At 41.5% G+C, this 26,244-nt stretch overlaps 1 protein-coding gene across 1 annotated transcript; it reads left to right on the forward strand.

Annotated features, from left to right (window-relative positions):
• Window positions 1-59: 59 nt before the first annotated feature.
• nhlrc2 (NHL repeat containing 2) lies at window positions 60-26,244 on the forward strand. Its single transcript, XM_008277572.1, has 12 exons — window positions 60-231; window positions 3,419-3,571; window positions 8,947-8,996; window positions 10,183-10,588; window positions 11,385-11,506; window positions 11,587-11,716; window positions 15,465-15,558; window positions 15,855-16,086; window positions 19,449-19,571; window positions 19,761-19,970; window positions 20,183-20,396; window positions 23,929-26,244. The coding sequence occupies exons 1-12, from the start codon at window positions 69-71 to the stop codon at window positions 24,189-24,191; spliced, it is 2,160 nt and encodes a 719-aa protein (XP_008275794.1). The 5' UTR covers window positions 60-68; the 3' UTR covers window positions 24,192-26,244.

The following is a 26,244-nucleotide window of genomic DNA, read 5'->3' on the forward strand; positions in this document are numbered from 1 at the left end:
TTGTGTCGAAACCGGCGATATGAATCTCTGTTGCTAGTTTACGTAACTGGCTGGTTGTTGCAGGAAACATGGCGTCCCAGTGCAGCCTCTCTACGCTATTTCCCATCCAAAGTCAGCTGGATTACGCCCTAGATGACGCTACCACACAAGAAGAAAAAGAGCAACTCGTCTACCAATATTTGAAAAAGTTAGACGAGGCAGAGGACCTGAAGATACCCGATTTCCAGACAGGTTAGACCGTGTTACAGCTTTAGCTCGCGTTAGCACCCTCGTCTCTTTCCGTAGGAGTTTGACTTGAGTTGTTGAGAACTCAACATGTCCATACAAGACTGGACATGTCCACACAGTATGAATACCTACATTCACGGCTTGTTTACGAAGCGCCTTCCATTTTTTGGGGCATTTAAATATTGTTTAAAGGCTAACTTTTACTATTTTCATTATGTGTGCCACAGTTAAACCACAGTTAGTCATCAAGCAATGTTATCTACAATCAGTGAGTCAGGCTAACTAACCTCTGACTAAAGTAGGAGCAGCTGCTTTGTAGAAGTTAAAATTCTACATTTAAATTCTCCCTTGCAGAGCTGACTTTGTTTTATTCATCAGTTTTTAGCAAAATGCAGTCACTTTCCTCTTCTCAAGTTATTCTTTCTATTATGTTGATTTATTTTGCCCTGTCTTTACAACTTGGTTCTCAAGACTATACCACCATACTTCATTGTTTAACAATCACATGCCTTACAAAAGGTGTTGAATTAAGAATCATTTTTATAAAATTTAACATGCAGAAAAAAATTCATAGGGCATTATATGCATTGTCTTGAATAGATAGATAGTTACCTTATTGATCCTTTTACAGGAAATTACTTGTTACAGCAGCTACATTTAAAGACAAAACACAAACAACCCCGCAAGACAAAAGATGGATTTTAAAAACATATGTACATAAAGTGTTGAATGTACATAACATGACATAGTTGTACAGCCATGTGGTTTTATTGCACATTATAAAGTCTGATGGCAGCTGGCAGGAAGGACCTCCTGCTGCGCTCAGTCCTGCATTTAGGAGGAATTAGTCTGTGACTGAAAGTGCTCTGCTGAAACACCTCCGTGGAAGATAGAAGATAGTGTATGCATTTTTGAGAAAGTGTAGCCTAGTTTGTGCCCCTCATTTGTTATCAATATAAGTCCACATTACTGTGATTTGGTCAGTTACCTTTAATTGGTAGTATTCCTAAATTCTTTTCCTTTCTTAAAACAAAACACGAGTATAAGAAATGACAATTACAATCCAGCTGTTGTCTTTTATAGCTGCTGTGCCTACATCAAATTCTAGTTCAATATAGAGCTAGACAATGAATTGATTTTAAATTAAAATCATGATTTGAAAATCTCAAAGGCTGCAGGGTTTAAACTGTGGTGTCAGTGGTTTTACAAATGCGATCTGTCTTCCTTGTGTGACAGTCACACTTCTGATAGTCAGTGTCTGTGCTTTAAGTCTAGTACACAGTGAATATTGAAGCTTATTACTTTTTTTTTTTTAAATCACTGACAATCAGATATTTTCCCAAAATTGTTTAACCACTATTGGAAATGTAAAAAGATAACATTGCCATATACAGTTTAAGGTTGTTTGTAGATATTTGTGGAAATCTGCAGTTGGATCCACTCCTGAGGGATGTAAAGATATTTTCAATATCTGCTTACACCAGCAGATGGTGATCTTCAGTAGAACATCTAATAGTAGAACAAGCAGGGCAGTATGGGATGTATGCCTAGCGCCGCAGTCCCTCAAGATTTTTTTTTCATTTGTATAAAAAACAGATATTGAAAATGCTTGTTTTTCTATATATGGTTTTACTCAGTTAGGCTCAACAGGAAAAAAGGAATGACAACTAAACTAATGGTGTAGCATGACAGCGAACCCAAATACATAGCCACAGTCATTAAGAATCATCTCCAGCGACAAGAAGAAGAAAGCCCTGCAGCAGATGGTCTGTTCCCCACAGAGCCCTGATCTCAACATGGAGTCAGTCTGGGTTTGCATGAAGAGACAGAAGTGACTGAGATAACCTAAATCCACAGAATAACTGTGGCAAGTTCTTGAAGATGTTATCTTGTACCTTTGAAAACTGTGTGCTAGTGTACATAAGAGGATTGGTTTTAAAAGAAAATGGTGGACACAACAAAGAAAGATTAGATGTGGCTTTTGAGACATGAGTCAGCCAGATTGTCAGAGATGAGGACTTGTGACTTGTGTGTCGCATGATTTAACTTACTTGACACTTGACTGTCTGAGGAGTCCAATAAACCTGATTTAGTGATAACACGACTGCTCCACTGGTTGTCGAGTTGGCTCTTGGAGTTCTGCCAAACTGGCATGAATAAATGATGATATAACTTGTGTTGCAGCTCCTGACACCAGAGTAACATGAAGAAAACTCTACATTTAGATGAGAAAAAATTGGCCTTAGTTATTAATGTATACACTTAAAGGAGTAGCTCGGTAGTTAATAACATATCATTAACATGTTTCCGCTCTTTTATTGTATTAAATATACAAATAAAAAATATTTGTATGCCACCTGCCCTGTTTTAATCAAGATGTCTGAGGAGTAGCTGCCCATTTTCTGTGGAATTAGTGATAAAAAAGAATTAAATTTGCAATAATCTTTGGTGATTGTAACTAATGGAACGTTTGTCATTCGTGCATAATTGCTAATGTGTCTTCTAAGTGTGAGCAAGACGCTGCAATCCCTCATCCTTAGAGTGTAATCTAACTATTAAAACTTAATATGAAGCTTTCTAGTTATGTCGGAATCTGCGTCTTTCTCCCCCCAGTTTGTGTTTTTATTACATCATTCTGTGAGACAGAACAAAAGCAGTTCCTCCTTTATTAATCCAACCTTTATGTAAACCAAATCAGGTGCTGCTGAAATTAACAATCACCGTGTCGCTGGATACATTGCCAAGTTATGCAGCAGCACAGGTAAAACAAGGATTATGAAAACAAAACTCACATGGAGGGTTGGGTATTATACAGCGTGCAGGATATCCGTGCTCAGCATGCTGATAAATATGAAAGGAAATGGATCAAGTGCATGTGAGTTAAGTGTGACAAACATTATCAGACACAATCTGGAGGGCATGTGACGTAAGTGTAAAATTAATTTACGTCCTTTAATGGAACACTCGGGCTGCTCAAGTCGACGCTTTGATCCATCAGACTCTCCAACAGTTTCCCCATATGACATATAAATGCTGCGTCAGGACCAAGACAGATAAGCCCGTAAATTGTTTGGTAAACGCTACCATCCTCCTCCTAGAGCGGTGACGGATGTAAAGCGTTTGCTTAAACTGTGACTAAACGTAATTAAAGAAATGACAACATCATTTTCCACTCTGTGATTTGCTCCAGGCTTGGAATGGCTGAACACGGAGGGGCCTCTGTCTTTGAACAAGGAGCTGGCTGGTAAAGTGGTCCTGCTGGACTTCTTCACTTACTGCTGCATCAACTGCATGCACATCCTGCCGGACCTGCACCAGCTGGAGAAGAGACACTCTGTTGAAGGTTTGTGAAGATATTTTGCTTGTAGAACTGCTGTCTGCATGGGTGCCTTGAGCCTCAGTGGTTGTGACATGATTTAATCTACATAAAGAGATATTCTGTTTTACATAATGTGGGGAAAAAAGACAGACGTAACGTGTTCAACGAGCTGCTAAAAAACGTTTCCCATTTCCCTCCCTGCTACCATAATGAATAGTGTGTCAATAAATTAATTACTTAAATTATGATAATAAGAAATGACTTGATGTAAATTATATTATGCAACCAAGGAAAGCATGTTTTGTCAGCCTTCTCCCAGTCATGTGTGTTTTTTCTGTCTGGTTTTAAATAATTATCACACAATTAACTGTGCCTGTTTTAATTTGAAGCGGTTCCACCAAAATAAAAGGGAAAAATAGAATTGTCACACTTGACAGCCTGGACTGTCTTATCAGTGAAATGGTTTGTGTCTGCAACAGGCAATGACAGATTGGAATTAAATGATAAGCCCCATGAGAAGAACAAAAACAACAATGTGTTCTTCCATCTCCCAGTACTTTCCGACTTCCGTACAGCGAAGCCCCGAGCCCTGCCGTTCCTACTGAAGACGTAAATCATGCAAAATGGGTCGTTAATACATTCCGTCTTCTCGGGTTAAAAAAAAAGAAGAAGAAGAAAGCGTGGAAAAAAGCTTTATCAAGAAACATGATATAACAGGAGTGAGAACCGCCTCTGTTGGGTCCTATTTTCAGCTGTGGACTCGTACACATTTGGTTCTGTGGATAACGAGGGCACCAGGATGGTGTTTGTGCTGATGACGTGGGTCACTTGGGGCTCACTTATGTGTTTTTAATTGTTTTTGGCAACAATGCAGCTTAATGGTACAGAGGAATTTTGTACATACAAGTATGTGGCTCTAGTTAGTCACCATTCACTTGCTCGTTGTTGAAAAGGTGGAAGATTCATTTGAAAGTACAAAGTACATAAAGCAAATCCAACAAAATGCTGTTTTGTCTAAGTTTCAAGTATACCTTCCCTTATCCCCTGCTACATTATTCCAATCTAAAAAAATCACTGACCTGCATTTGAAATCTATTCCTTAAAGTCAGACTACAGCTAAGTGGGCCTCACTGGAGGCAGCAGCAGCGGTCTGGCAGGCCGTACGGAGGAAATCCAATTTAAGTGCTGCTGTGTTACGTGTCGTGCTGCATCACAGGAACATGTGTAAGTTCACTGGGGCAGCGAAACTGTAGTACATCATTCTCCTTCTTTTCCACCGGCATGAAGGCCCTTATCGGAGCTGTCAAGAGACAGTAACTAAAAATAATTACAAGCCTGCAGAGTAAGTGAGCACAGGGCCCATAACTGCACCCTGTGGAACTTCACTGTGTAGTGTTTTATATAGTCACCCCTTGTAAAGCATGGTCTCTGGCATCCAGCTGGCCCTTCAGACGGAACACAAGTATTTTTTTTGAGTCTTAAATCTCATCTCCAGGCAGTAGAATTAGTTCAAAGTATTTCTGTGTGTGACATATATCTGAAGCTGGGGTTGTTTCAACAGTGGATAGAGGAGGCTATTTAATCAGATATTGTGCAGTGTCAGTCAGCACCATCATATCTGCAGCAAACAGTATTTATAAAAATATATGTAGAATTACTCTCTATGCTGAGTGCCAGGTTCAGTAACGCTAAAGGCCACTGTGAGCTGTAGCATTACACCCTACAGCTGTAGCACCAGTGGGTCGACAGCGCCTTCAGTCATATCCAAGGGCCTCGGGCCGTACATGCAGCTGGATTGTGCAGGTGTTTCTGGACAAAAAAAAAGGTTGAAAAAAAAAAAAATTTCAAAGATGTTTAAAAAAAAAAAAAAAAAAAAATAGGTATTAGCTTAAGGCTAGATCATGACTTGTAAAGGAAGCAGCTCTTTCTAGCAAATATTTGTTGGTAAATCAGCAGTACTGTCATTCCAGAGCTCCAGCCGTATGTAGAAGGACTATCTGGACTCTATTAATGAACTGTTTCTAATTCATTAACCAGTCCATCTGTTTTTCCACTTTCTTTATTCAGTTAAACGACTTCGAAGGATTGGAATTAAATGCATGAAACCCTCCCCCCATAATCACTGAACGCCTATGGGGACATTCTTTATATATATATTTTTATACTGGTTTGACCACAAAACGCAGATTAAGATTTAATTCTGGGTTACGTTAAAATGTCTCAAATTCAACTTTATGAATCGCGCAGATGCTCAATTCATAGGATCGTCCAAGCAAGCTGCGCAGGTTGGAAATCTCGTCGTTGGCCTGACAGGACACAGAACACACACACACACACACACACACACACACACACCGCCGTACCACCACACCACCACACATTATCATACTTGCCTTATCTTTGGCACTGTATTGGGTACATTCTGTTTGCTGCTCTGGTCAGTGAGGTGTGGGAGCCACCCAGTCCAGTCACTCCCACAGTCCACCCACCACCCACCCATCGTCACCGCAATCTGTGCTGGTGCTACGCTGCTTGGCAGAGGCTTTGGGTGACGAAATCTACTGCAGACTGTTGAGTTGACGGGTTTGGGATTTGTGTTTTTACATCTGTTTAGGGACGTGGGCCATAGGGTTCATGTCCAGAGAACAAGGGTAGCATGAGCTAATGTGATAAATGCATCCTATGTGCCTTGTAAACTGTTGGTTTATCCCTGCCCCTGGAATCAACTAAACACTCAATATTATCCTCCACATATCCGGAACACACCATCAAAAAAACTCTCTCACGTCTTCTAAATCAGGACTCTCAGCTCGTTCAGTTACTGTAATTCTTAGTCTCCTATTAATGTCTTGCGCTATTTTATTTCAATCTTCTCTTTTAATTTGTTTTAATCATTTTCAATCATGAATGGGCCTTTTTTTTTTCATACAGACTTTCAATATTGCCTTGTTATCTTGTGCTCAGCCACAACAGCAAACCACCTGACTAATATTATGTAAGTCCCTCGCTTGCTGACAAAGTAGGTTTTTTTTTTATGGTATCAGACCCCAAGACATTAGCAGCAGCTCCGTGAAGTTGTGAGATGAATCCTCCGTGAATTGGACTTGTTTTTAACTCAACACATTGAGCTCTTTGTCGTGTTTTTGGACAATTTTGCTCCGCGGCGGGGCACGTTACCCTGCTGAAAGACTAGCCTTGCCCTTCAGGGATCATTGTTCAGTTTTATTTATATAGCACCAATTCACAACATATGTTATCTCATAGCACCAAGACAGTACACATTTTAAATAGAGAAACCAACAGTCTAAATATATCTGCTGGCATGACGGCGTGTGTGTGGTTTGTAATGTTTTGGAACATGTTAAAGTAATAACCCGAAGTTTCCCAACAGAACATTTCCCAGAGCGTCACACTGCTTCCAACAGCTTGTTTCAGTCCCGTTATTGGTGTTGTTCTTATTGGATGGGCACCAGTCTGCAGTTCCACAGCTTCATTCACGGCAAGCTGTGATGCAGTGTGCGTCCTGCCACCTTTCTATCACTGCAGCTTTATAGTTTTTATCCATTTGTGCATCAGTAGCTCTTCTGTAGGATCAGGCTTCACTCCTGTATCGTTGGTGTTCCTTCCTTGAGCTACTTTTGGTACCATTGTATACCATCCATCCATCCATCCATTATCTATTCACTGCTTAATCCTCACTAGGGTTGCAGGGGGGCTGGAGTCTATCTCAGCTGACTCAGGGTGAAGGCAGGTTCACCTGGACAGGTAACCAGTCTATCACAGGGCTACACTTAGAGACAGACAACCAAGCAACCTCCAGTTATACTGAGCCACAACTACAAAGAGAACCTAAGGCCTGAACTATAACTAAAATGAGTACTTTCATTTCACAAGCAAAGATGCCAAATATTCTCAGTTTTCTAAATTTAAGCTGAATATCTTTTGGACTTTGTGTTGGACGCAGATTATTTTGGATTTTTGAAACTTGTGAAAGCCATTGTTACTGTTTACAGGTATTTTATTGACCAAGAATTTAATTTATTAAGGGAATTATTGGCAGATTAATCAATAAAATGAAATCATTGTTAGTTGCATCCCTATCCTGGCCAGTGTCCTACAAGCATCTGTGACTCCTGACTCTCTGTGAGAATTTATTTAACTAGTGATCTAGGACTTTACTGTTTGCACTCTAAAATAAATGAGGAACTTTATATTAGAACTTCAACATATTCCACATTTCAAGTCCAGTGCTGTGAATCTTAGAACCATAAGAACCACAATGCACAAGACCTGCCATCTTGGAGAGACTCTGATCCACTCGCTCTTTTCAAAGTCGCTCAGATGCTCACGCCGCCACATTTTTCTTGCTTATGTCACATCAACTTTAAGAACTGACTGCTCACTTGCTGCCTAGTATGACCCACCCCAAGATGATCAATGCTATTCACTTGATCGATGCATGCAGTTCCATATAATCCAACTCTAAAGAACGGATAGAAATGCTTAAAATGTTAGATTACTCTGAAATCTCTCTATCTGCTTGAGTCCATGTGAATAAAGTATTCTCAGAATGAAGGAATGACTTTAACATTTCTCTACTGTGGTCCTGTTTACATACAGCGTTGTTGTATTTAAATCAAGGAATGACACCAGTACAAGAGTGACTGCGTTTGTGAACCGTTTGGGCAACAGGAAGCAAAGTTATTGCGATATCTGCTGTGTCAGGTCCCTTTTTTATGGGACTTTCGAAACAATAAACGGGTCTGTTCATGAAACCATCACTAATGCATGTTCCACAGTTTTGTGCACGTCGGTTACATAACAGTTTAATATCCGTTGACTAGAAGTGAGACATTTTAACTAGTTTCATTGATGGTGTCAGATTACTGAGAAAGGATGACCATCCACAGCCTCGAGGCTCGAACACAATTCTAGGAACCTCACATAGACAAAATTATGACTTGCTTGAGGGCCTTAAGCTTGTAAACAAAGAAAGATCTGTAGAGTTTTCAGGGGAACATCAGTTCCTTTTAGGCCGGTCCTTTCTCATATCTGAGCGTTTTTTGTGTGACGTTTTGTGTCTTTGATCAGGATTCTGAACTTACCGACACATTCATGCATCGTAAAGAATTTACAGAGATGTAAATGAGTTTATCGCTGTAGCTGGAGTTCAAACTACTGTTCAGTCACTTTCACACACTCAGACTGACAGCCCAGTCCTGAAATGGTAGAATAAGGTAGTTGTTGTTTTTCCCCTATACACATCACATAAACAAGGCAAATAAATATGAAAAAAAACAGCTTTTTGTGCTTTTGTTTTGTTTGTAGATTTGATTTTTCACACCCTTCTGCGACACCACTCAGTGTTTTATGTGTTTGTCTCTTTCTCCGTCTCTCAGATGGGTTGGTAATTGTTGGTGTGCACTCTGCCAAATTTCCCAATGAAAAGGTAAGTGTTTTTGTGTTAGTGCTTTTGTCTGCATTTTCATAACTGTAAAGTGTCTGCAAATATTTTTTTTTCATTTTGGGAATGCTGGTACATTTCATGCAAGACAATTTTATGTCAAATCTAAGAGCCATGAATATAATGTTTGTACACTTGTTATGATGTAATTATGACAATCTGGTTTTTGCAGCTTACAGAATATTTATCAGAATGACCAAATCTAAGGGGACCCACTTTAAAACTGTGGAGATTGCATTGATCTTCTTTGCTGCCAGGTTGATAAGTGTGTTAAGTGTCCTCATTTTTCAGTTTCTACCTTTAACCCAGTGTAGCCCGCTATACTGGGCTGGCATTACGACTCCCATTCAACACTGCAGTCCGGTATATTACATTCATTTTGATGGCTATCAGTGGGAGTCCCCGTATGTGAACAAGCGATTCAGTCATGAAATAAATTATGCAAATAAAATAAAATGACATCGTTTGACCCCAAAAATCACCAGAAAGCAGGATTTTAGCTACCTTGTTTCCGAAATGTTTATCAGCGATCAAAACTAGCAAACTAATGACAAGACTTTGGCTGATGTCTCAGTATATAAGAACTGATAATTAATTGCATATATCCCTGGTAATTATGAAGTTACCCACCGCAACCCTATTGAGGATTAAGTGGTGTATAGATAATGGATGGACGTAATGTTAGTCTTTTTTTGTTTGTTTGTTTGTTTGTTTTTTACAAAGCTGTTTGCCCACATATGAAGAGAAGAATAATCTCCACTGCTCTCCTACTGTAAATGGAAAGATGCTCCATACACATAAAACTTTTCTTACTCAATTTCCAAAAAAGGCTCTTAAAAACTAAAAAAAACAAACAAAAAAACAAAACAAAATGAAGTACAGATTTTTCAAGGCGTATTAGCACATTTCCACCGATTCTATAAGCTCCGTCATTTAGGCAGTTCTTTGCTGCTCTAACTGCACAATATATTCTTAGTTTTGTGTGATTTTTGCTTCTTCAAAGAGTTTTTACATCTCCAAATAATAAATAAACTGTAAAGAGGAGAAATATCAAAGAATATGAGGCAGAAATGGGTGTCATTTTGAACATCAGCCAATCATTTAAAGTGTGACTCTAAAGTTGAGGAGCTGAGCAATTTGATTCACTGCACTTGTCTCCTAACCTTCAAAGGTCCTGGACAACATTCGCAGTGCCGTTCTCCGCTACGACATCGTCCACCCCGTGGTCAACGACAGCGAGGCGCGTCTTTGGCACGAGCTGGAGGTGTCCTGCTGGCCGACGCTGGTTTTGCTGGGACCACGTGGCAACTTGCTCTTCTCCCTGGTGGGCGAAGGCCACCGCGACAGGCTGACGCTGTTCACCGACAGCGCCCTCCGTTATTACGGGGAGCAGGGTTTGCTGAAGGGCCACGCGGTCGGGATCAAGCTGTACAGAGACTCCTTGCCTCCCAGCATCCTCTCCTTCCCTGGGAAGGTGGCAGTAGACGACAACGGTAAAAGACTGGTCATAGCAGACACCGGACATCACAGAGTCCTGGTGGTGTCTTCCACTGGACTCCTGCTCCATGTCATAGGAGGTAAGAAGGTGTACAGTATGTTGGCGTTCACTCCTAATACATCACATCATGGCATCTTAGAAAAGAAGATGCAAAAATTAGTTTTACACCATGTTCTTATTTAAATGAGTTCAATTTTTTAAAAGAGAAGTATTTTTTAAACAGTAGGATCAGTCCAAGTTACACAACATCATTTAGGCGACGTAGGTATTTTGTGATTACGCAAATGCCTCAACAACCCTCAGAGGAGCCACATGGTAGCTTGTGTTGTCCCCAGATCAACAGAGAGGTTGGCAACAGCACGGACTAGTACATGCTGGGAACTGGCACTGACCTAAGTGTAGATGAACAGGGAGAGAAAAAAATAAAAGGAAGATATTTTTATTTTGCTGTAGTTGACCTCATCTCTGTGCACAAACATTGTAGGAACCGATAATGTGAATGTTTACCGAAATGCAACACAAATCTGAAGTTGTTTTGTTCTGGCAAGATTTAAACGCAGTTATAGAAATAAATAAGGACTCAGTTTAAAGAAATAAAAATGCAACCTAAGCAGCTGTTTAGAAATGTAGCTGATTAGTCACATTTAAATGCCACAGATTCTGAATTTCACATAAATAAAATGTTAATTGGATAAAGAAAGAGAGAATCTGTAGGAAATTTCATTCAGTTCTTTAATCTTTGTAGAAAAATCAGTCGATTAAAGAGCTTTGGTGCATTTATTATGCAGTAACAAAAAAAACATTTCCAGGCTTAGTATGACCTGTAAATGAGGTAGTGTTGCACACCCATGACCGTGTTATCATTTCTATCACAGGGCCTAAAAGTGGGCGACAGGATGGTGACTTGTCCGAAGCGTCCTTCAACTCCCCTCAGGGTGTCGCCATTAAAGGAGACACCGTATATGTCGCCGACACCGAAAACCACCTGATTCGAAAGGTAGCGCCCACTGTCTTTGTTTTTTAAATATAAAATTGTACATGTGCATTTGTGTCTGACTGTTTGCGTCTGTGTGTCAGATTGACCTGCTTGAGGGAAAAGTCAGCACTCTAGCCGGAGTAGGTGTTCAGGGCACAGACAAAGAGGGCGGAGCCATGGGACCTCAGCAGCCAATCAGCTCTCCTTGGGATGTGACGCTCGGAAGTGCAGGTGAGTTTCGTGGTTGCCTTTCCCCTCCCTATCTGCCTTTACCTTCACCGTTTGCCCTACAGGATCGCCTCTATTCTGCTTTTTGTATTCTTCCCACATCTTCCTAAACCATAAATAATTCCTGAGAGTCAGTGCGACCTGGACGTTGCTGGGACTTGTTACTTCAGAGATCAGCTAGATTGAGTTCAAGATGAAGTAAGGGAGATGCGGTAACACAACAGAAAGCGACTACAGTGGAATTTATGGTCCATCCCAGTTGCATGGCAGATGGCCAGATCACCGCCGCCTCCGCTCCAGATCTTTCAGACAGTAGGACGTCTGCGTCGACCATTATGTTCAACTTTCCGCAACCGATTGATCAAACTTCTACATCCGGCCTTCTCTTCATGCCACAGTCGAGAGGTGAGAGAGGACGGAGGGATCGAGCTCGTCTTTGTGTCGCTACCTGTTTGTGACACTTTTAATCAGTGTAATGCAGCGCAACACAATAAATGGACCTATTGTCTGAGCAAGTGTGCCATTATTACCGTTTGTAAACAATATTACGGCTCCTTTATCCTTTATATGGTCGGGGTTTACACTCGGAAGGACGTTCTCCTATAAAAAGGTGGCGTCAGAAAAGCCTCCACGTCACTTTAAGGTCACCGGTGCAGACATCGCCACAGTAAATAAATAAATATGTAGCAAATACAGAAGTGAGACAGTAATCTTGCAAAAAGAAAGCTCGTCTCATTAACAGAACTTTTTTGGCTGTTTATATAATCCAAACAGAACCTCCTTTAACCTTCACGCAGGTCTGAAAACATCCCATAGGGAGGAACTATCCGTTTAATTTATGAAGCCAGAGCTCACAGGATGCTACCATCTACCATCGCTGACCCAATCTTTCAGGAATGGAGCTCGTGGAGTCTTGCTGCAGTGCGGTGATATCTATGTAGTATCTCGAGTTATGTAAACTTCCTTTATGCCTCCCTTTACATATTTTCCACATTCTGCCCAAGTTATTCAACCGTTCCCTCCATTCAGACTCTGTCAGCCACGAGAGAGTTATTATCACGAGTGCACGGAGTAGTTATGAGTTTTTCAAAAGTGCTTTTCGATTTACAAAATGACGACGCTTCTGCAGCAAATCCAATAACGCGTCTGTCTGCAGTCGCCACTAAATGTAGATGATTTTATTCCTCTTTCAAATTAAATTTTTTAGACAGATCTCTACTTGTGTGTATTCCAGTCCCACTGCACAGACTTAATTCAAAAGGCCAGATTATGCCGTAATGAAGAACATTTTATTTTTACTGCGATGACTTTAAATGAATTAGAATTGGATTTGCTGCGTTATTAGATCGCTGTCATAATCTTTCAGTTGTGAGGAGAGCTTTATCTTGTCTTTCGATCTAATCCGCCCAATCTTCTCCCAGTTTCCAGTGTTTGACCGGTTTAGTAACACAGTAACACAGTCTTGGGATGGGTCGATCTTGCCTTCCCTTCTTTTTAGGGACACACTGTTATCTTTGTTTACTCCAGGTCTGTTTCACTATATTTTCATCCCTCCGTAATAAGGCATGTCTATGTCTTGTGATTGGCAGCATCATGGCATTGGCATCAAATATTTCCTTGACTAAAATAGATGTACATTGTACAGACAGAAGCTTGTAGATTTTGAGTCCTACATGACGGTTGTGATCACTTCATTCTCAGAGGTGGACAGAAGATAGAATGGGCTGATTAGGTTGTTGGAAGAAGCATTTTAATCTGTGTGATGTCGGTTCAAGGGGATACAGGATAGCCCAGCTCGTTGCCAGTTGCTTATTTTAGCTCTCCTGAATCATTTCATGACAAACATTAACAATAAGTGGAAACTATGCAAACTACCAGACAAGGTCTTTTATTTTCTCACGAAGTAATCTAAGACCTCAGTTCAAAGCTCAGTCCCTTATATTGCCTCTATTATTTTGCCTTCGGCATTCAGAATTCCTTTCTGATTAATGTCTTTAAATATGTGACACAATGTTTTGTTCTTTTTTTAAATCAAACTTGAAAGCTTTTTTTAAATCAGCTTTTGGAACTCTCAGACCTTTTATCTGTAAATGTCGCCGTATGTCCCCGTCTGTGGCCATTTAGTTGGCAGATAAAATCAGAAAGCACAGAGCATCGTCGCACAGAGAAATGTCACACCAGCATGTCCCTCAAGCACGTTTTGTAATTGGTGCTGTGTGCGGTTAAATTCCACAGAACTCTTTAATTTCCCAGGTTCGACTGTTGTCATTTATAAGCATCCATCCATCCATTATCTAGTCTTATCACCAGTCTATCACAGGGCTACACTTAGAGACAGACAACCAAGCACACTCACATTCACACCAACGGACAATTTAGAATCACCAATTAACCTCAACATGTTTTGTGGGAGGAAGAACCCGGAGAGAACCCACACTGCACGGGGAGAACATGCAAACTCCACACAGAAAGATCCCGGGTGTACTCACCGGGACGCGAACCGGTAACTTTCTTGCTGCGATGCAACGGTGCTAACCACCAAACCACCTTGCAGCCCATTCATAAATGTTGAATACAGTATATTTTTGAAGGGAATTGATGATTTGGTCGTTATTAAAACATGTATGAGTGTCTGGTGACACTTTAAGGGCATTATACAAGCCATTTATGTATTTGCTCAGAATGCATTTTAAAAATATATCCAATTATTGACTTTATTAACACACATGAATTGCTTTATTTATTTTTAGAATTTCAGAATCCAAGCAAAATATAGCAGTTAAAAAACAATTCAAATCAAACTTTTACTTCAATAATATGTTTAAGTTTGTGTATGTATAAGTTTATGTTTTTCTCACATCTCTCTTGCCTCAGGTTGAAATAATTTACTACAAGTTGTGTAATGCTTCCTCAGGTCAAGACAAATTAAAGTACATGTTACACCGTCCCTGCAGCATTGTTGTGCTCTAATACATCAAACAAAACATGACAGGACAGAGTTGTTTATTCTCCCGTTGGCAAATACTGTACTCATCAACAGCCAGTTTACATCGTAGAGGCACGACGATTGAATGTTTGGTCATTATCATGCGACTTTAAAGTATTAAAGATTTCATTATTTTGTCATTACATGTATGCCGCCGCAGGTCGTGATCAGTCATAGTCACGTGTTGGGCTCAGGTTGACAGATAACTGCTGCTTTGAAGAGTCGCCACATGGTCCGAGGATGCGCTCCTAGACCTTTAACTCCACTAACACTGTCCTCTGAGAGTACATCCACACACTCGTTGCATATTCATGCTGTTATTCGCTGCGTGGATGAATAATTAACTCGACCAAATAAAGAGGACTCTACACCTTTTGAACTATAAAGTGCAGCACTGGCACCGATGCCGTGAGTCAGATACATGCGCCTGGCAGTCCAGCAGATGTGATCAAAAGGAGGCCGAACTCTGCGCCGCGTTAAAAATACACCTGTACGTCCGTATGGGTTGTGTATCCACTGCGATGACAGTGTTGCCTCTGCTGAGTGCGTCTCAGGTGGTGTGTGACCTTTGTCGAACAAGCTGCCGTCGCTTAAACCTGCATGGCTGCATTTCTAACTCAAGTCAGCTTTCGCCAGCTCCTGAAAGAACTCAAGCACAATAATAATCGCTTCTGAATGACATTGAGTCGTAGCCAAAAGCAATGACACAAGTTTCCTGCAAATTTCTCGCATTTCTATGTTTTTGCTTCATGTGTTTTTGTGTAGGCGGTGCTGAAGACAACGTGCTGTGGATAGCCATGGCAGGGACACACCAGATCTGGGCTTTGTTCCTAGCAGATGGAAAACTGCCCAAAGGAAGGTGAGAGACTGGTACACGACCATCATGGCCACCTGGCAGCCGCAACGCTGAAAATCCACTCATATCATCTTCTCTAAGAATATTAGGGACTTTGTTGTGCTCCTGTCGTATCCATTTTTAGACATACGTGGCAGGAAGTATCACAGGAAAGCAGTGTGTCCGTTTCCAACACCACCAGAAATGGCTTCATCACATAGCCATGTTGATAATAATAAATATACAGTCCCTGCTTTATTTGAAGTCTTGTCCAGCAATGCATGGCAGTTTTTCATCTTTCTGTTGTACATCTTCAACAGTGAGTCCAAGGCGGGCGTGTGCGTGCGATGGGCGGGCAGCGGCAACGAAGAGAACCGAAATAACGCCTACCCTCACAAGGCAGGCTTTGCCCAGCCTTCGGGCCTGGCTGCAGCCCCAGAGGAGCCCTGGAGCTGCCTGTACGTGGCAGATAGCGAGAGCAGCACCATCCGCACGCTGACGCTGAAGGATGGAGCCGTCAAGTTGCTGGTCGGGGGAGAGAGGGACCCACTGGTGGGTGTGCAGCAGATGATGGATGAATGAATTAATAATACGGTGGAGAAGGGTTTTTTTCTTTTCTTTATCTGCCGTGTATCTTTTCCATTCTTGTGCTGCTTATTTTATTTCTTTATTATAATAGACAAGTGGTTTATATGATTAAAAATTCCATCAAACCAGCTACGAAGAAGAAACACCAAGTTTCAATTTTTGGACGATTTAGCGTCCATAAATTCACAATTTGTCCACTTCAGTGCTTCCGTAGCTTCTTTTTCAGTGGGTTTTAAAGACAACGCAGCGAGCAGCAGCTGAAAAAGAAAGTGGAGGAAATTAAACATGCATTTCTGAGGTGCACCGTAAGAACTGAATAACCTTGTGCGGCGTTTCAATGATAATACGTCCTGGCTGTGCCTCCATTCATCAGCAGAAAACACACACTGTAAATCCTGCACATTAATCCACCACGTTTCCAACCATAGTAAACATTCTGACAATTATGAAGAAAAATCTTGGAGTGATTCTGCCTCGGTGGCTCATGGCTGTTTGAAATTATTGACTCAAGAAGCCACAAATAAATGTCGTCTCTCTTGTTTGTTGCAGAGCCTGAAAACACATTTTTGGTAGTACTTCCATGTCCCCACAGCTCCTCTGCTGTCGTATTTTTTTTTTGTTTCTTGCCACGCTGGTTTATTTTCGGAACGTCCCAAGAGCTCTATAGCTGGTAGTCACCCACGAGAACGGGGAGTAATTAACTGGAGAGTCATATACAGTTTATTCAACATGGCCAAGAGCCAGCAAAAACCATTAATACACAGTCTGCTGCCCACAGACATCGTGGCTGTTAAAGTGAGACAGTGAAACATGAACCCCAAAAGAGGATTAAAGCTGCTACACTTAAATGTCCAACTCTCAGGTTTTGTTTTGTTTTTTTTTTTTACTATATTTGCATCCCAGCAATCATTCCCCAGATCTTTGAATGTTTTTGTCTCTTCTTGAGCTGGTGGAAGTCTTTTTAAGCCATCTTACTTCTGGGATTTCAACCATGTGATCTCGCCGACCTCCCTGTCTTGACTTCAGTATCCCGAGAAGCTTGAAAAGGGGTGAATAATTTGATTAGGTTCCTGACAGTATGGTAGTAAAAGCAGGAATAATCTGCTTTTCATAGTCAGCTGAGCGCCATCCACTGAGCAACACAGTGTTCCAAATGCCAAAGACACTCGTTCTCTGACTCACCAGGAGTCGGATGAGGAGAAGATTGATATCACTGTTGAATTTGTGTAAAATAGTGTTTGCTGCTGGTTTGCTTTACCTGCCACAAAGACTGGAACTTTGGGAAGTCTTATCTCTGACCAAAGCTAAGCGAATTCAGCTTCCGTTAAAGCCTACTAACTGACCATTTGTTGAAGGTATAGTCTGTCGCTGGCATGCTAAAGTTGTAGCTTCATATTTACCACAAAGCTGTAAGAGCGATATCGGTCCCTTTAACTTTTGGCGAGAACTTAGTTCTAAAAATATCAAACCATTGTTTTAACCAACCAACAGATTTTAGTCAACATTTTTTTGTTAAAACCTGCATTTAAGACATCATTTTTACGTCTCTACATGAGTGACAGCCAGAGCTGGAGGCATTATGTTTCTGGGTTGTCCTATTCTCATGAATGCAGATGATGAGTGAATAAATCAGGGGTCTCGAACTCCGGTCCTCGAGGGCCGCAATCCTGCAAGTTTTAGATGTTTCCTTCTTCCAACACACCTGATTCAAATGATCAGCTCATCATCAAGCTCTGCAGAAGCCTGATAACCATCCTGATCATTTGAATCAGGTGTGTTGGAAGAGGGAAACATCTAAAGCATGCAGGATTGCGGCCCTCGAGGACCGGAGTTCGAGACCCCTGGAATAAATAGTTTGAGGAAATTTCTTTAAATTTGGCACAAATCTTCACTTGGAATCAAGAATGAACTGATTAGAGTTTGGTGGTCAAACGTTACTGTGAACTCACAAAACACGTTATTTTTTTTCACTCTTTTTCAACACAGTAGCTCAGGTACAGAAGATGTAGTCTGCAGCTTGACCAGTAGGCAGAGGCGTAAAGCTTCTATACACCGCTTTACGCTTTTTAAGCTATCTATACACCACTTAATCCTCACTAAGGTCATGGGGGGCTGGAGTCTATCCCAGCTGACTCAGGGCGAAGGCAGGGGACACCCTGGACAGGTCACCAGTCTATCACAGGGCCACACTTAGAGACAGACAACCAAGCACACTCACATTCACACCTATGGACAGTTTAGAATCACCAATTAATTTTTGGACTGTGTGGGAGGAAGCCGGAGAACCTGGAGAGAACCTATGCTGCACGGGGAGAACATGGAGACTCCACGCAGAAAGATCCCACCGGGACGCGAACCAGCGACTTTCTAGCTGCGAGGCAACAGTGCTACCAACTGCGCCACCCTGCAGCCCTCAGTTAACAGATAAAACCACTAAATCAATTTCCTTCATTTTTCAGATTTTGCTCCCTTTGCTTTGCGTAGGGACTTCACACTTCTGCCAACAGCTGTGTCACCATCTGACACAGAGGCCACACTCATGCGGCGATGGCGAACATTTGAGCTCATGTAAACCCGCTGGCATTTGGAACGAGTCCGCTGGTGCACACCAGCAGATTTTCCCAAGGATTTGCTTCTTTTTCAGCTGCTGCTGTTGTTGCTGAGTGCACTCCTCAGCTGTGGAGAGTCAGCGAGGCGGAGAGAATCATGAGACTTTCTAGAAGATCGTTATCTCCATTTTTATTTTTTGTTTACCGTACTGAGCGATGCAGGAGGAAAAGCTATGTCATTATTTTTTTCGAATTGGTTGTTGATTGGCCATAATAGTGATTTATCTGTCACCGTGCAGAACTCTTTCTTCCACATCATTTTAATTATGTGGCCCATTTTTAATGTTCTAATTACGTTTATTATTTATTTATTTATTTGTCACATATTATTATTAATGCTGTCGTACTTTTCCTTAAAATTCCTAAAGAGTGACTCATCTCGTGTCGCCGCGGTAACTGATGCATTTGGAAGTAATTGCCACCGTTTATTGCAAATGTGGCTTATTAGTTCTTGTTAATGTTTAAGTTGTGTCGCTGTATGAATTATTGAAGAGACCCAGAAATAATGAAGCCAATGTTGCTTCCGTGTTTTTATTTCAAGTTTTTCTTCAGGAAACTGATCAGGAGAACTTTTGAAAATGATCACACTTAGCGGAAGTTCACAATTTTCTGATTGGATGTTCTGTTGTTTTAAACTATGTTAAGCTGAGCCAGCATTTGTATGTATTCGTTTCTTCATTTGATCTCTTCTAAATGTTTTGTCTTCCTACAAACCAGAACCTCTTCGCTTTTGGGGATGCAGACGGGAAAGGTGTGGATGCCAAACTGCAGCATCCTCTGGGTGTTGCCTGGGCTCCTGAACAAAGCCTGCTCTATGTGGCCGACTCCTACAACCACAAGGTAACTGGTGCATGTCACAAGGCTGCTATTCAGAGGTGTTCTGTGCTCACATTCAATGCCGCTGTTGTCGTAACAGGTTCCTTTAGGTCACCAAGCGGATACCCACAGGGGTGAACTCTCACTTTGATCTATCACCATACATGAACATCACAATGCGACCCTTTTTTGTTTTTCGTGTCTTATGCTCAGATCAAGGTGGTGGATCCAAAGACGAAGCAGTGTAGCACATTAGCAGGAACCGGAGAGGCTGGAGACACTCTGGGTCCTGAATTTAATAAATCCTGCTTCAGTGAACCCGGCGGAATCTGCGTCGGCGACGGCGGGAAGCTTCTGTACGTGGCCGACACCAACAACCACCGAGTCAAAGTGCTGGACTTGGCATCCAAGACCGTCTCACTGGTCAGACCCGTGTTTGTGTTTTTAGAAAAGTGCGCTTCCAACCTTGAGAACGCGCTTTACATTTCGTCCTCGTTTGTGCAATTAATTTGCCCTAAAAGCTTTTGTGCGAGGGGAGTTTTGATAAAGGGTGATGAAGAAAGGCCATTCTAACTGTCACTAGCTTTCTCCTTGCTCCTCTTTAATCTAAAGATCTAAATCTCTCTCCTATCCAGTTCCCCATCTCCACTGAGTGCACCGACTCGGGAGCCACTAAGCCTTCGGGTCCGACCAAAGCCCCCACGCTGCCCAAATCAGCTGCCAGGAAAGAAATGCCGCCAGTAGCAGTGTCTGCAGGCCAGACTGTCGTCCTGTCCGTCACAGTATCACTTCCAGAAGGAACCACGCTCACCGAAGAGGCACCCAGCTGTTGGGCTCTCACAGCTGAGGGTGAGACAGCCTTCAATCATTGCTACAAGGGCAAAGTGCATGTAAATGTTCTATTGCAATCGATCCTGCAAGTACGTTTAACTTCATACCCATGAAAGGCACCTTGACTGCTGGTTAAGCCTCACCTTGTTCTTGCATTGCGGTGCGAAGTGTAGAGATCACATCATTAAGTTAGTCTGATGTGGTAATGTTTGCCGTTTATTATAAGACCAGAGCAGACAAACACAACAGTTGATCACCTGTTTGTGTTTTTTGGTTTTGTAAAGGCTGAAGAAATGCCAGGTTTAGCTTCGTGGATCCCACTTTAACATGTGGAGGAACATAGTTAGATATGATTGGATGTTTGGCCGTTCAGGGGAGGGCTTTAGACAAAGACTTGACAAATAGCTGCTGGAAAAAAGGTGTATTAGGAAGAACTGGAGAGATTTAAACAACACAGCAGACAGTTATAGTGAAAATCTAAGTGATTGTGAAGGTCAATTAATAGGAAAGTTGAAATTAGGCAAGCCTAAAAGTAATCACGCCACATTCTTCAACAACCAAATCTGGTTTTAAACGCTGCTTACTCAGTAAAAAATACAATTTTAAACAGATTGTTTTGCAGGTTGACGTTCCTGTGGTTATGCTCTGCACCGGTCAAGAGGTTACCACACACAGCCTACATACAGCCTTGTTTTCATCTTCTTGATTAAAATACCTCCAAACTGCACTGGTTTTGCAAGCCTACGTGCCATTTTCCACCTTGCTGGTTCACAACGCCGAGGTATTCGCGAGGGGAGAGAGAGGAGGGGGTGCCGAATGTGGCAACGTTTAATCATTTAGTCCAAGTGAAAACGGAAAAATCCCATTTTTAAGGAATTGCCTGCATTTGTGAAAGTGCGAGGTGTGATGAAACTATACTCCTGCTGTTGTTTTCATCAAGTTTCAAAAGTTGAAGTTTTGTTTTTCGTGGTAACCAAACTGCTCCTCTGCATTCGTAATGACCTTGCTGAAGAAGCGAGCCTCTCGTTCTCTCCTACTAAGCTTTATTTTGGTCTGTGATCCATGATTCTGTCAAAAAAAAAAAAGAAAATAATGGCAGTGAATGATGCTTAACCTTGATGTCATTTTCACTGTACAACCAGCAGATTCTCACTCTGGCAGCCCACGCCGGGGATTTATAGTTCACAGCTAAAGGGTGGAGAAATACTTAAATCACTCAGAGACTCTTTTAAACCAGCAGTGAGGTTGTATGTGGCAGGAACAATTTAAATTTTTTTTGTCCGTATTCTTGTTCAAACGGCTTTGTTCAAAGTGTAATCAACCTCAGCGTGACTCTAAGATCGAGTGTGAGGTGATTTTAGGTTAAATGTCGGTAACAGTCAATGGTTGGTTCATTAGGTTTGGAACAAAAGTGTTTCTATCATTCTGAGCGATACAGCATGCAGTCAGCGATATCAGCAGGCTATTTATAGAGCGCTTCGATAAGACGACATGCCTTGGTTCACATAATTAGCTACCAGGCTATGTTACGTGATCCGCCGCTGTCCCATTATGCCCAGTCTAGACTTATACTGATCTGATCAGAGCACAGGCAGGAATTTTAATGGATCAACTTAGAAGTGCACGGCGAATCTAAATTGTTTTTTAGTGGCTTTTTAGAAATGGCTTCCCTGGGACCTTATGTTAGGCATGAGCTTCATTAATCACCGCCGGCTTGGATTTCGTGGGCTCTCTAGCGTGAAATTTTCTCACAGTTGAAAATCTATGCTTTTTCTTTTTGACTTTCATTTATCTTTCAGTGGTCGCGTCTCCTTAGATGTGTTTCTAAAAATACCCCCCCCCCTTGTTTCAGAAAATGAATGTCCTCACCCCGAGTTGATGTGATTTACAATAGTAAGGTGGGACCACTATTTCAGAGGACGCCGTTTGCTGATGCCGTGTAACGCTCACGCTTGAGGCCATCTAGTACGGAGGCTACACACTCAGCAATAAATCTAGGTGCCAGGCAGGCATTCTCATACGAACACATCTGCTCTTTCGGAGTAGCGAGACGGATGTGGTTCCAAACTGTGCATTGATCTTGTTATTATCCATGCGAGCAGTGTAACTCTGGGGATGGATACACTTGGTTCACAACTTTGTGTGTAGAGAGGAATATTTATTGTACTGTATATCTACAACTATTAGATTGCTATGACACTGGAGTGTAGACATCCATGGTGCCCAGATCTGATTTTTCATCTAGCAAACAGTTTAATTTTGGTGATTTTGGAATAAAACGTCTCAACAACATTTGGTTCAGGCAGTGACGCCCCCCTCAGGATGGATTGTAATACCTTGGTGATTACTTAAACTTTGGTTTATGACCAAATGCCTGCAGAACCATCCCACCAACCCTTGCTGCACATTTTGTTTAGTGCTAATTAGCAAATGTTAACTTGTATTTGTACATAATGAATGTGATCAACATTATACTTACCTCGCATGAGCATTGTCACTGTAAGCATGTTAGCATCCTTATTTAGATCCTTAAAATTAGTACATAGCCCCGGAAGAATTTTGTGATTTGCTTTACCTCGCAATATGCTTTACCATCCTTCTGATCCATATGAGCAATTGGTGTGTCTGTGAAACACTATAGCTACTACAGAGAGGAGATGTATGTATTGCACATTTGTAGCCGCTCTGCCTGGCTGTGATGGTGAAGCTGTGGCTGGTGGTTAACGCTGCTGTGGTTCAGTCTGTGGTGGTATCGATATTATGGTAAAACTTGTTTTGAGGTAATGTACAATTCATTGCAAGGGAACAATTAAACATTGCAAGACGAACTAGGCATGTGAATGAGAAATAATTAATTGATTAGTTGCCATTAATTATTTAACCAACTATAAATGTATTTAAGTATAAGGCATAAGACAAAATGTATTGTATATTAGCTGTAGTACCTGATTGTGCCAGCAGGTGGAGTCTCTGGAGGAGGTGGTCCCTTGTACTATAGCTGTTCTGTATTAGCAAGTAGAGAGCATTGTGGGAGTTTAGCAAAGGGCCACCATGAGAAAGTGTCCTGTGACTGTTAACGGGTACCAAACAGCGCTCTTGTCTTGTTGGCTTGCTGAAGTGCGCTATGGCAGCATCCCTATGAGCTGGTGGCTGATTGTCTTCACAGGTAGAGCGGCCCGTATGGCATGACAGCATTTTGTGTTATTGATCAGTTCACTACTGGATGATAAGGCTGCTGAGTCTCTGTTAAGAAATTGGTTTCAAATTTGCAAATCCTAGAAGCAGTGCGACGTAATCCAGAGAAATGCAAAAGTATTGCAAGTGAACACAATTTTTATTGAGAAGATGTAAAAATAGTCCTTAAAAAATTCCCACCGTGACCAGCTATCAGCATCGCCACGTCCTCGTACAGCCTCATACAGCTGCTAGGATGGCTCTCATTTATGAATCATTTCATTACAAGACACTTAGTATTACAGACCCCAGTTTAATGGACTTTGAAGACAGTTGATTTTGTCCCTTTGACACCGTTTCCTGTTTTTTTTCGTAGGTAACGAGTGGCTGCTGGACAGTCGGGTGATCACTGGTGACATTGTGGATCTGTCGCAACCCCTCAGCATCTCAGCCAAACTTCCAGCTGTTATGAAGGAGTCTAACAGCAATCCATGCCTCACATTAGGTATATGGGTGTACTACTGTTTGGAAGCAGGTAAAGCCTGTATGATGAAAGCAGCCTCCATTTCCCAGCCTCTTCAAATAAGCACAGGTCCCGGAGGGGGCGAGATCACTGTGGCGTTGTCTCATGCCTTCTAAAAATCACCTATTTGTCTTAGTTAAAAGAAGAAAAAAAAAGCCTCAAAATCCACACTTTCTATTGTGTTGAGATGTCAGTTTAACTTCCACTCTCGGATAAATCCAGCACTTGTTTTGCTCTGACAGAAGGAGGCAGATTGTTTCTGACAGAGCTGTCACTTCTGACAAAAAAATGCAATTCGAGTAAACCAGATTTTCAGCAGAATTTCATTTCAAACTCCTAAGATGCCCCTTCCATAAGAACAAAACGCATCAGCACTGTAATGTTCTCGACTGCGTGGGACATTTATTGATGGGAATGCAAATAGCGGCGTCCCTAAGCATCTTGTAAAGGCTGCGCAGCGGCGGCCTAATAACCCGTGTCTATGTCACAGTTTATTTATGTAACAGTAAGAAAATGTCCTCATTAGTAACGGAGCAGTGTTGTATAGATGAAAAAGTTGCACTCTTACTTTAAAAACACTGCCACGAGTCTAAATGAATGCGGAGGATAAAAGGAGATTCTTTGGTTTTAATGAGAAACCGAAGAAATTACCATTATTTAATTGACTGATGGGGCGATCGTGTGAATGATGGACGGAAATAAACAGATTTTCTGTCATTTAATCATGTTTTGGGGAAACTTACTTTGAAAGACTGAAAAAAGCCAAAAACCTCTGATCAACTTTGTATTTTCACCTCAGCGGCCAGATGGCGATTTACATTCGAATAGTACAACCACAACTGAAGTGATAATTTAAAGTTTCTGCTTTTGAATAGAAAGACTTTCTGCATTTGAAACCAAATCTCATTAAAATACTAGAATGAGTAACAATAGTAGGAGTTAAAAAAAGGGGACGTTTAATGGCACTGATGTATAATTCAGGGGTTTTTTTTTTCTGATGATAATCGTGTCTTAAGTTTTTCAAAAGAAATCACAAGAGGCTTTCATGCGGATTATCGAGATAGGAAACAACAATCTCTCATTTCATCCATTGAAAGAGGTGGGAAAGGAAAGCGTTGAAGCTCATGACTTTATGCCAAAATGGGTTTATAGGAACTTATCTATGCATTAATTCACTTTGCTCTGTGTCTCTCTGTGTATGTGTATGATGCACAGTAACTTAACTACTCGTCCACATGTGCTACCACGGACTTCGGTTACACTCGTAGCCCAAAGCTTCGCTCCATCTCTGTATGACTGATTATACTTCTGATTATAATTATTCGTGACACAAGGAGCCCTTCTGATTTCGCCCCCTAAAACACAGCCGTTATCTAAGTAATGAATAAAGTGCCTGTTTTGATAAGGAGCAGCAGCCTCTCGCCAACCGATGACGCCGCCGCCGCCGCTTTGCTGCGAACACTGTGGGATATTGTATTAAGAAAACAAAGTCTCATTAAAAATCTCTCTATCGCGCATTTATACACTTCATCTCTACTCCGCTAAGGGAGCATAATATGAAAGAGATGCTCTAATAAGCATCTAACGCGCGGGGGTTTTGTTGTGTAATGCGATATGATAATGTAGAAGCTGTTATTGTCGTTTTCCCCTTATTGGTTTTCGAAGTTATGAGCCGTTGTCAGAAACGGGGCCGGCGAGCGTTTTGATTATCGCCGCTGTCATCATGTCTCATAACGTAATTGCGGCCGTCAGATTGTTTTATTTGGTTTTCGATCTCTCGGCCCAAGTGCCTTGGAAAAAAAAAACAGGGGTGGGGGGCCTGTGTTTGTACTGTATGGACGGTGTAAAGTGATGATAACTGTATCAGAAGCAATAACGATTCTGTAACGGGAGGATTTGTCTTTTATTCCCACGAGTTATTTATTTGAAATGAACTGCAGAGGTAATGCCTGTGTGTGTTTTCTCAGCTCTGTTATCCCTCCAGGGTTTCTTAATGAGCAGTAATAGGCTTGAGTGGCTGCCGGTGGGCATTATGTTCCCCGTATTGTTTTCCCACTCTCACTTGTCGGAGCCCTTTCAGCCTCTTCCCTGCAACGGCACATTCTCTAATGCTGCACTTTAAGATGCAACAGAGCAAAGAAAAACTAATAAAGCATTTTTTTTAATCTA

Source organism: Stegastes partitus, unplaced genomic scaffold (genome assembly GCF_000690725.1).
Source record: "Stegastes partitus isolate 25-593 unplaced genomic scaffold, Stegastes_partitus-1.0.2 Scaffold101, whole genome shotgun sequence".
NCBI classification, from domain to species: domain Eukaryota; kingdom Metazoa; phylum Chordata; class Actinopteri; family Pomacentridae; genus Stegastes; species Stegastes partitus.

Coding starts and splice junctions, on each gene's coding strand:
- nhlrc2 (XM_008277572.1), top strand. CDS start 69: ATGGCGTCCCAGTGCAGCCTCTCTACGCTATTTCCCATCCAAAGTCAG. Junction 232..3,418: donor GATACCCGATTTCCAGACAG/GTTAGACCGTGT, acceptor GATTTGCTCCAG/GCTTGGAATGGCTGAACACG. Junction 15,559..15,854: donor GGAAAACTGCCCAAAGGAAG/GTGAGAGACTGG, acceptor CATCTTCAACAG/TGAGTCCAAGGCGGGCGTGT.